At 32.9% G+C, this 12,381-nt stretch overlaps 1 protein-coding gene across 4 annotated transcripts in view; it reads left to right on the top strand.

The window, feature by feature from the left end:
• The window catches only part of LOC101900427 (ELAV-like protein 3), a 139,043-nt gene extending 128,938 nt beyond the window's left edge, over nt 1–10,105 (top strand). For all 4 annotated transcript variants that reach the window (XM_059118601.1, XM_005183373.4, XM_059118602.1 and 1 more), the window contains one exon: nt 543–10,105. In XM_059118601.1, coding sequence (XP_058974584.1) covers nt 543–867 — 325 coding nt within the window. In that variant the 3' untranslated portion in view covers nt 868–10,105. The remainder of the gene's footprint in view (nt 1–542) is intronic.
• The last annotated feature ends 2,276 nt before the right edge of the window (nt 10,106–12,381 follow it).

The following is a 12,381-nucleotide window of genomic DNA, read 5'->3' as shown; positions in this document are numbered from 1 at the left end:
TTTTGTAAACAATATAATGTAAACAATATAATGAGCTGTCACTGGGATATTTTAACAGCTGTCGAACGAGTGGCTTAGAAATGAAAGTAGTCTGAAGGTGGTTGCAGTTTTTTCATCTCAACCTCTATAATATAGACAAAGATTTTTACCAGAATCTAGAAGGGCTGCTGTTGGAGGCTCACATTATAAATTCGATTTAATTATTTTTGATTTTGATGTGAATACCCCTTTAGAATTGTAGATGCAATTCCCTTTGACCTCTGTCTCTCACTTCTACACGTTAGCATGCAGCAAAAATAAATAAAAAAAAAATACTGACAAAAAACTTCTTAGTATAAGAAAGCATTTTTTAGAGAAACCCAAATAAATGTAGAAATTACGAAACTTTTAATAAGCTCTAAGCGGAAACAAATTATTAAAAGTTTTGTGTATTACTTTTGTCCCAAAATAATATAAAAAATACGTAACATTTATTTTTCTATAATTAATATAAATATATTTTGTTCAATTCTTTTCTTTCCTACCACATTTAACTAATTTAGGTATTCTCCATTGGCTGGTGATCTCTTGGCCAACTCCATATTGCCGGGTAATGCTATAACGGGTTCCGGTTGGTGTATATTCGTCTATAATTTGGCACCCGAAACCGAGGAGAACGTCTTGTGGCAATTGTTTGGCCCATTCGGTGCCGTCCAATCGGTTAAGGTAATCCGTGACCTGCAGACCAGCAAATGCAAAGGTTTCGGCTTTGTTACTATGACCAATTATGATGAAGCGGTTGTGGCTATACAATCATTGAATGGTTATACTTTAGGTAATCGTGTTTTGCAAGTAAGCTTTAAGACCAATAAAACAAAAACAGCTTAAGCAGCTCATCGACAGCAGCAGCATCAGCAACTAAACGCAACAAAAACAACTACAACAACAGCAAATAACATTTTAAGCATAAATGTTGTGGTCGGCCAAAAGACGACTAAATCATCGAAGAGTAACAACAACAGCAACAACAAAATTACAAGACAGATATTTTAATGCACGTTAACTCAAGGAGTAACTCCCACAAAGAAAAAAACAAATATACAAATAAGTAACTAAATTAATGGTTTTGAATAAGGCAAAGGTTATAAATAAAATAGAACAACAAATGGTTTGATGAAAAAGACTGAAGTAAATTTTACATTAACGTTTCTTTGGCCTCCTCTTGATGGGTTAGGTCATTTAAGGGCTTTTCCATTGTTCCTTGTTAAGATCTAAAAATGTCCTAAAACCATATCATTGTAGGTGTTTCAAGCTTGACCAGTTTTAGTTGAGAGCTTTTTTTCGAACAACGTTGATCTGGATCCGAAGCATAGAGATCATTCGCCTCAAAACTTTCATATATATATATATATAGATAGATAGAGAGAGAGAGAGAGAGAGAGAGAGTTAATAAATGGAATGTGTTAACAAATGCTTGAGTTGCATTAAAGCAGTCGAGAACAAGGCCCCGCTCACCAGCCAATTTCTCTTTGGTTTTAGAAATCATCAACAAATCAGTGTCTTCTGCGGACTCATATTTGTGCAGTGCTGATTAAAGCTGCAATGAGCATAGACCAGAGCTGAGCAAAATAATATAAAGAGAAAATTAAATTTTACAATATATTTCAACTTTTTTTAAAACGAATATTGTCTAAAATAGTTATTAGACCTGTTTTTTAAAGAGTAAATTGAATAATACATAGGCTTTGATTGATTGGTTGTTTAACAAAAACTAAGAGAAATTGGCCGCTTGCGCCAGAACACCTTCGTGCTCAACATTGGCATAGACTAATGAATACGTAGACAACAGAATGCTGGTTTTGTCTTTATATCCAGATGGCCAGAAGGAAAAAACCAGCAAGTAGAGCTACTCGAAGTCGAAACCACATTTAATCGTTTTCCTAGAATTGCACTGGTTTAATATTTTTAACATTTTAGATTCGAGTGACTTTAATATTTGCACTCATACTCCTGAAATGACATCTGCTGATTCGAATTATTTTCGATAAGCCGTGGGAGCATTCCGTTGTCTGTATATTCATTCGTCTATGCCAACACTGCTCAAAACCGTGTCCTAGCACATGAGTCCAAAAAAAGAGATTATTTAAGAGAAAAATAATAATGACAAAGTGAATTATTACAAAAAAAATATAAATTATGTCTTAACACGGAGTTTTTGATGATTTTAATAAACTAGGAGAAATTGGACTGCTGAGCGAGGGCTGATTTTTAAGCAGCGCTACTCTCTTTCTCCCATAAACACAGTGCATAGACTCTACCAGCCCTGCTCAAAACCGTGTTCTAGAACATGAGTCGAAAAAAACGATAATTTAACACAAAGTTAAAATTCTGTTTATCTTTCTATTTTACTATTCCATTTAATTGTTTTTGAACATGAATGATTGCAAAATAATTTATAATGCAAATGGATAAAAAATATTTGTATAAATAACGGCTTAACTCTGTTTTGTTCTTGATTTAAATAATCAAAGAGAAATTTGACTGTAAAGAGATATTTTTTCTTGAGTAGCGCTGACTCTATGCACTGGGTTTATATCAGAGAGTAGTAAAAAAATGTTCTCATTACTCTTCCTTTCAAATTTTAATATGAGAGAGTGAGAAATTATTACTCAGAAAATTGGTGGCGATGGCAATCGGTAAATTTATTTATTTAATGCATAGATGCTCAAGAAAAATATCTCTTTCCATTCAAATTTATCTTTGCTTCTCAAGAACAAGAACAAAACAGTGTTAAGTCATAATTTATACAAATATTTTTTATTCATTTGCTTTATAAATTATTTTGGCAAACATTTATGTTAAAAAAAAAAAAAACAATTAAATGGAATCGTAAAATATAAAGAAAAACAGAATTTTAATTTTCTATAAATTATCTCTTTTTTTTCGGCTCATGGTCTAGCTAGCCCGGCCCCGAACGTGGAAAAGCAACCCCCACATAAACTCAGCATTGAGACAGTTTTATTTTGCCCACAAAAATTTAAACACACAATATCTATTACCTCCAAAATAGCGTTGGGTTAGGGTTGCGTTTAAATCTCTTAATGGGTTAACAAAATATAATCTCGCAAGATGGCTGGTCTACATTTCCTTCTTAATCAAAATTAAGATAGCTTTTGCTTCATGCTATATATAAGAGAATTTCATTGAACCACCTCTATTTCCTTAATCAATGTATGTTGTATTGGAAAAAGCTTTTGACTTACCAGCAAGCTTTTGATAACATTTGCTTTTAATTCCCTGTCATTCTAAAAAAAAAAAAATTACTTGCGATGACGTTTCATTTCCACACTTCTTTGCATCGTCTGTAATGTTTAACTTTCAGTACCGAATTATTTGAGTTTACGTGCTTTCTAGAATATCTGTCTGAGAGAAACCAAAACTTCGTAAAATTATGCTTTGACTTCTTTATACTCAATACATGTTGTACAATTTAAAAAAACGAAAAATACTAGTCAAATTTTTTCTTTAATTTTTAAAATAAATTATATAATACGCTAATTTTTCCTTTTTCTTTTTGTGAAAATGCACACATTACGAAAATATTTAATAAAAATACCAAGAACAAAAACAACAACAACAAGAAAAATCTTTGTTACTTAGTAAAGTATAAAATGCTCTTTTTAGACAATTCAAATACGCAAAGCAAAAGAGATAGCGAAATAACTCCATATTCATCCCATATGAAAAATACAATACACATGAGTAGAGCTATAAAAGTAAAAGAGGACAAGCAAAAAAAGACGGGAAACCAAATAAACCTCCTTCCTAAATAAAAACAAAAACCAAGCCACCCAATTAACTTAAATGCGAAATAAATATGGAAAACTTTATACTAAAACAAATTCTAGTAGACCTCCTTATAATGAAATGTCTTTAAAAAACTACAACAATAACAACAATACTAAAATCGAGACACAAATGCAAACCGAAACAAAAATTCTCAAAAACCGCGCACATTGTGTAGAGCAAATTAAATTTATTATTAAATTATTATTACTTAATTAATTAATTATATTACATTTAATTATAACTTAAATACAACAAAATATATATTTTAATTGTCTATGTTTATTTACATTTAACTCTCTTTCTCTTAAAAAAAAATAAAAATAAATAAATAAAATAAAATCATTATGACAAACAAAAACTTAGTAAACATAGTTTTAATTTTTTTTCAAGTTATTTATTTAATTGAAGGAAAACCACAATTTATTCTACTTACAAATGAAAACAACAAGCATACACTTAAAAACAACAACAAGAAAAATATAATTAATTAACCATAAACTTTATTATATCAATGTTTAATTATTCTTCAAAAACAATACTGAAAGAAAGGAAGTAATAATAAATAAACCAAAAAAACCAAAGCAAGAATGGAAAAATCCAAAAACAATTTTAATATAACAACAACAAAAAACCAAGAGAAAAACAAAACAAAAAACCTAAAAAAAATCACAAAAATATATTTGTATGTGTGTAGAATTCTCTTTTTTAATTAGCCATACATATGTATGTTTATGTTTAACCGTTTAATTGTCGCATTACTTAATTAATTAACTACTTATACTAATTTATTGTCAAATTCATATAGCAACAACAACAACAAAATATATTTCTTTTATTAAAAACAATTTATCCATACAAAACAAAAAACCAAGCTAACAAACAATTCTATTATTATATATATTGAACAAAAAAAAACATACATACTTATATATAAAGAGAAACCTAAACAAAAAACAAAACTCAAAACTTAACAAAAGTTTTATTTAATCGCAACTTATTTAAGGGAGGTGCTGGCAATTGGCAGGGGCGTAGCATGCAGGGCATACAGGGTATTGAGAAATAATTCAAATTATTTTTAAAAGAAATCTAAAAGACTGTCATCACATCAAAATAAAATAAAGAAAAAAAACATTTCATTCACCTAAGACTAGTTTGGTGCTACAGAGCTTATCATAGAGAGAGAGAGAGTAATAGTAAACAACAACACCACCTTTTCAAAAAAGAAGATAAGAAGATCTCACAACGCTGGAGATGTGAAATGGTTAAAAAGGGCCAGAGGTTGTAATTGTTTGTTTGTTGATTATACAAAAGTCTACGGGAATTTCAAAAGAGTTTTGATGCAATTTATCTATGGCTCCATCTGTTATTGAATTCCCAAATGAAAGAAGAAAACGAGCGCAAATTTTCTGTAAATCTCAATTCATATATTCACCCATTACATTTGGAGTGAGAAAAAGTTGTCAATAGCGTATCTACATCCAAAATGAAATAAATTATGGGTTTGGAAGACATGGTTCTTCCTTCCATATAAATCCAAAGGCAATTAATCTAGAAAGAGTCTGAAAACAAGCAGGAAAGAGTAGTTTTTGTGGAACGAAGGCCTTATTCTTAAAAACTGACTATTATTTAAAGTAAACTTTTCACGTTTGAATTGGAACCAAGAACCAACCAATTGACTATAAAATCATTGCCAAATCGGCCTTAAAATCGCCTTTCGAGAGTTTTTCATCGACTAAAAGGCGATATAGATTGACAAACTATAAATTGCCTTGCAAAATCATGAACATAAGGATCAATGCTAAAAGTCTAACCAAGCTCTACCCAAATAGAACAATACATACTTTTAGGCTTCGCCGGCAATAGTTCTGTAGCAGAACGCACTAGAATCTGCCCCAATTTTTTCTATGGATTTAGCACATATGACTTTTACAAGATGGCAATAATATTTTGACATTTTCACCATCTTTCTGTACTTTCTTGTGTTATATTGTATATTATTGTATATTACTTTCTTGTGTTATATTGTCACATCGCTTAATGACATACCGCGTTTGAAGCGTCAGTCCAAGCAGATTTTTACCATGAATCAATACACGCCACGCGAGCGCTCTGAAATAGTTGAAATTTACATTCAACAGAAGAAGTCAATTGTGAAAACTCAACGTGCTTTTAAAACATTAAAAAATGTGAGAAGTGCGCCTTCTAAGAACACCATTAAGCGTTTATACGAAAAATGTTCGACAGGTAAGGCTCTTTCTAATCCGAAGAGGCCATATAAAAGTCGACCAAGACGATCGGCCGAGAATAACGCTGCCGTACGAGACAGTGTTGAGAGGTCCCCAAGAACATCCCAAAAACGCCGTTCTTAGCAGTTGGGCATGGCTCGGTCCACTTTACAACGGATTATTCGCATTGATTTGCATTTGTTCCCTGCGGACAAGCCTCGTCGATTGGAATGCGCCCAAAGAGTCATCGAAATGGCAAAAAAAAAAAAAACATGGGTCCGTCGAATATGGGCAACCCTGTATATTATTTTTAAGGTACTTCCATTTGGTAAAATCGTTGCATACAAACACGACCTACATATGCGTACATACAAAGACCTAAAATGGTAGAGCCTAGACAAAATGCTTTTTGAACAAATGGATTGTGTCTACAATAAAAAACTGCAACAAAGTCAAACGCCATAATTTTTTCTCTTTTTTTTTAATTTTATTGAATGAAAGCGAAAAGTGTCGGAAATAGCATCAAATTATAGAATAAGTTTAGATTTGTTCGAATTGGTCACCTTTGGCACGAATTATGACCTTCAAACAGACAAAAGAAACCGTCACACGCTGCCCGAATGTCGCTCTGCGGTATTTTGACTCATTCCCGGCGAAGCGCTTGTTTGAGGTGATCGACACTTTGGTATTTTTTAGTGCCAACTTCAAAAATACTTCAAACTCAATAGTCCAACGGATTGGTATTCGGAGATTTTGATGGCCATCGTGCGCTGTAAATGAAGCGAGGAACCTCATTTTGTAACCATTCTTGGGTGGCGTGCTGAGTGTGATGGTGCTGAGTCCTCTTGGAATGTCCAAGGTCTGCGGCCAAAATGTTTGCGTGCCCAAGGCTTTAATACACCCCTGCTTTCCAAAATACTCCAGACACAATAGTCTAACAGATTGGTATACGGAGATTTTTGTGTCAATTGTGCTCTGGAAATGTAGCGAGGAACCGCAATTTGTAACAATTTTTGGGTGGCGCGTGCTGAGTGCGATGGTGCTGAGTCCTGTTGGAATGTCCAAAGTCTGCGGCCAAAATGTTTGCTTGCCCAAGGCTTTAATACACCCTCCAGAGTTTTTTCGCTATAATATTCGGCATTTATTCTGATGCCACTGACGATTAATACGAAACATCACCATGGCCGGCGATTGAGTTCTGGTGGCCAACCGAAGGTGCACATTTCAGCTGACCTCTTTGGAAGTAAACACGATCATTTTGGTTGTTTACAAACTGCTGGACAACGAATGTTTTCTCATCGGAGAAAACTAAATTCGGCAGTTCACCACTTTCGGCCAAGCGAAGCAACTCTTTAGCTCTTTTGAGTCTATTTTCTTTCTGTTGCGGTGTATGTTCTTGCACTTTTTGGAATTTCAATGGCCTTATCCCGAGCTCATTGCGATATGTTCAGCTCACGAGCCATTTTTCGGCCACTGCGACGCGGGTTTCAATCAAGTCGCTTCTTTACTTTTCGAACCGTTTCTGCTGATGTTGCTGTTTTCTTCCGTCCACTTCCTTGACTTCGCGCTACGCTATCAGTATCACGGTAACGAGCGATGGTATGAGTCATAAAAGATTTATTCATATTTAAATGCTGGAGTGCTCTAACGATAACCACTTGTGGCTTTCAGCCAAATAAGGAAAATTTCACAGTTATCAGGAAATATAATTGAATGTTCGAAAATATCAGCTGATGTTATTTATTTCCTTAATTTGGTAATAGCAAATCAATGTGAATGGGAATTTTCACGAAATGTTATTTTGTGAATGGGAATTCGCATGATAGAACTCCCATTTATAGGAGTGATTATGCAAAAAGTTATCTAACGCAAAACTGTGTGGTACAAGGTAAGCATCCGAGATAAACACAGTATAATTTTAGCTTCGTAACCGCTGAAATATCTGCAAGCTCAGCCGTAGAATTTATAATTGGGCGCCATTCATACCTAAAGATCAGAATTATAATTCTTTGTATTCCTCATCATTTAACCAAAAAATCGTTTGAATATTCTGAAATGTGCATCGGTTAATAATGTCACAGGATTGGAAATCAATTTCAATTATTCAAATTTCAGCCCCGCCCCAGTTTCAACGGAAGCTGCCAAGTCGAATTAGAAGAGTTTCTATTTTATAGTTGTATTGTCATCAACATTTTTCCGGAGATTTCCAATCCTCTAATCGTGAATACTTATAAAAGATTTAAATAATGTTCTCAACTACTAGTCTATCGAAAAATTAAATTAAGGAAAATTAGCAAATAAGAACCGTTGAAGATCCAAAAAGGCACAGAAAATGTTCAATTGAGTTCGAAGGTTTACATAAAAGTCCTTCCCTAAAATGTCATGGGCAAATAAATTTCCCCAGCCTTTATAGGTATTTCTAATTGCGGAACTTTTTAATTTGGCATCGCCAGTAGTTTAATGTTTAAATAATAACTACAATTGCTTAACTAACTTAACTGATTGTATTGCCACAAAACTCTACACGATTCTCACAAATAATAGTAAAGCAGGATATATTTCTATTATAATTAACCGGTGAAAAATGTCTACTAAGTTCCCACTAAAACTTCGGTGATGGTCTAACTTTTGAATATTCTTTTGGAAATAATTAACAATTAAAAAAAAAATTCTATATAAAAAAACAACTTCTAACCTCCACAGTAGTGGTAAACAAGTTAGGAAAGTATCAGGTAAGAGTAATTAAGTATTACAAAACTATATTCCAAAATGACCCTCTAGACTAGAGTACACAAAAACATATTTTTTTTAATAAACTATAACTACGATAATTTTCAAAATATACTATTTTTACAACTAAAGTATATATATCAAATTGCAATTTTAAAAATATTGTGAGAGCAATTCGCATTGCCAACTTCATATTCGTTAGACCACATGATCATAGACAGTGTAGCCATATGCTGCAAATTGTAGGACTTAACCATAACAGGTCAAGCTTTAATCGTGAAAGTACAACACTGTTGTCACTTGTATGTGGTAGCAGCAGTATTGTATTTCGTTCAGTCAAAAATGGCAACAGTGTTGCATTTGCCCGCCGAAGTCACGATTTAAGCGTTGTTCAGTTTCACCCTAGAGAGTTATGTTAACTTCATTGACTACTTGAACGATTTAATGTCAAAGAAAATAATGTATTTTCGCAATATTTAGATCTGATCATTTGATCAGCTGCCAAATTATATTATTGTAATTAAAATCTCATCTCTCAGATGATAAACAACCATTTACTCTAATTCGGAGAACACCTCATCGTTGCGTCTTAAGCCACGACAACCTATGGCCTTATGATCCTCCCTCTCTAGATTTTTGAGATTTGAAACATCATTCTTCTGGAATAAAAACGACATCAAATTCAATATCCCTTATGTGCGACATGTTACCTAGTCTATCTTCCCCGAAACCCCAACCTCTCCTATATATACATACTTATAAACATAACAACAAACAAATTTATACACAACATTTTCCAACACCAACAAAGTATGCAAAAGTTGCAAAAGTCCATTTTTAAGGATTTATGGAAATACCAAAAAAAGAATGGCGCTAAAATAATAGAAGACATAAAGATATATAGTGAATGTCATAACATAACACAAAAATATATATAATAATTATACATTTATAAATAATTTAATTATGAAGATATTTTTTTTTTGCAATTACATCAATTCTATTTAAATGAAATGCAACAGCAACAAATATTATTATCAATTAAATAATTAAATTAAATTATATTATTATTCTCATTATTATGATTATACATTCTCCTTATTATGGTGATGATTACAATTAATTATTATTCTATAGAATATTAAACAGTAAATGTGTGTAACAAAAATTTATTTTAAATTTATGCAAATTAACATTGTCAGCAACAAATTGAAACATAAAGAAACTACAACAGAGAAATCTTAACTAAACAGATGAAGAAAAAACTCGCATTTTATTGTTTCAGAAGAGAACAGAATAGAAACGAAAACAAAACCAAAAACTCTATATGAAATATTCAATAAAAAATTGTATTTTGTTTTTTTCATTGAGAAAAACAAAAAATAAAAAAAAAACAAACTATTATGGATATATATTCTTATATGAAAAACACTTGGCAATGGACGAGAAAGTTGAAATTAAATGAAATAAAAAGGGTTGGTGCAAAGGTCAAGGTAGATAAAGACACTATTCGATTATACTTCAAAGATTCTGTTGAAAAAGAAAAATTGGGATCTGCAAGAGGAATATTGTATTTTTGTATATATCTATGTATGAAAAAAAAATGAGAAGAGTTTTACCGCTCTATCAAAAGGTCAATTTCCAATTTTATATTGAAAGGGGAAATTCTGTGCATTTTAACATTTTCTTAAGGAAAACCTCCCCGAGTTGATAAAACTTGGAATGTATGAATTGAATCAACAACTATTCTCAACACGGCTCTGTACGCGTTTTACGGGTACCACGCGGGGATTAGAGGTAACGAGATTGCGAACTTTTCGCCAAAAAAAAAAAAAAAACAGACTGGGAATTAGCAACCGTAAACTTGGACAATCTAATGCTGGTAAATAAGTCACGACTAGAGTTAAAGTCATGGGAAAAAAAAACTACAAAATTTCTATGGAGAGATCCCAATGAGGTAAAACCGGCAACTGGATCTACATAGCTCTTTTGTACAATCTAGGATGTATAGTAAATAACAGCATATGCAGCGCATGCGAGGAAGATGATGAAACGTTGGAGCATTTTCTCTGTCAATACACAGAGTTTGCAAATATCAGATCTCAATTCTTAGGGAACAACTAATCAAACCTTAGCCATATTGCACAAAACGATCTAAAATAATAACTTTTAGTCTAGAGCGCACAACAGACTTATACTAGTGTATGTTTACCACGACATGTGGCAATTTCGGCCCCTCTTTATACCCTACACCCTTATGTCTTTGTGCATTTCTTTGTAACAGGGAGTAGGAAGCGAGATTGTTGCTATAGTTGCTTTTGAGGATCTTCATAGAATCATTTTCTATGTTGATTTATGCCTGTCAGATCGTCAGTCCATCCGATTGAGATGAAATTTTGCAAACAATATTTGTTTGGACCAAGGACGAACCCTTTGAAATTGGTGATAATCGGATTAAATTTGGATATAGGTCCCATATCCACAACCGACTTCGGTTAATTGTGCACCAAATGGTCAATATCAGTCCAAATGACCTGAATTCCGACCGAATTCAGTCTAGAAGCACATATATTTGGGGAAAATCGGTGCAGATATAGCTATAGCTCCCATATACAGGATCGGTCAAAACCTAAGCACCCCCTCAGTACATGTTTTTTAAATGATACTATTTTTAAGAAAACAAAGTTATTAATTTTTTTTTATTTTTTTAATTATTTATATATTTGTTATTGAAAAACACAAACTTAAGGAATTCAGAATTTAATAAAAAAAGTTAAAATTAAAAAAAAAATATTTTAAGTCGCAAATGGAAGCGGACTAAACTAAAGCACCCCCTAATATTGTGTTTGGAAATTTTACTATGCTACTGCGACATTACTGTATTAGTTAACGGTACACTCCAAAAATGCAGCAGCTAATAAGCTGCAGTGTTAAGAAGAAGAACTTATGTAAAAAAATTATTATTATTTTAAAGTTTTCGTTTAGATAAGAGTAATGGCACGCAATAAGTACTCAAGTGAATTTAAAATTAGAATTCTTGATGATTGGAGTGCCGGCTTATCAAGACATCAATTGAGTGCAAAATATACGATCAACAGATCAATTATTTCTAGGCTAATTAATTGCAGACTGGTCGCACATCTCCTACTCATTCTGGGGGAAGGCCATGTGAAACTTTGCGACAGGAAGACTCCTTAATCAAAAGGACAATTCAAAATGATTCTACAGCATCTTCTAGTCACATACGAAGCCGCTTATATTTAAAAATTAGCTAAAGAACGATTCGCAGAAGGGCGGTAGAGGCCGGATTATTCAGTCGACGACCAGCAAAAAAACCTTTCATATCGTCAAAAAATAGAAAAGCCAGACTTGAATTCGCAAAGGCCCATCTCAGCTGGAGTGTCCAAAAATGGAGGACTGTGCTGTTTTCTGACGAATCTAAGTTTAATTAAAAGGATTCAGATGGTATAAGGCGTGTACGCAGACCAAATGGGCAAAGGTTGAATCCTAAATATTGCAAAGGTACTGTAAAGCATGGAGGCGGAAACATAATGGTTTGGGGTTGTTTCTCTGGGCAAGGGATTGAGTCAATTCATAA

This window comes from Musca domestica, unplaced genomic scaffold, assembly GCF_030504385.1.
Source record: "Musca domestica strain aabys unplaced genomic scaffold, Musca_domestica.polishedcontigs.V.1.1 13, whole genome shotgun sequence".
In the NCBI taxonomy this organism is placed as follows: Eukaryota; Metazoa; Arthropoda; class Insecta; order Diptera; family Muscidae; genus Musca; species Musca domestica.
The sequence above is the reverse complement of the archived record's forward strand: the minus strand, read 5'-3'. Positions and strand labels throughout refer to the sequence as shown.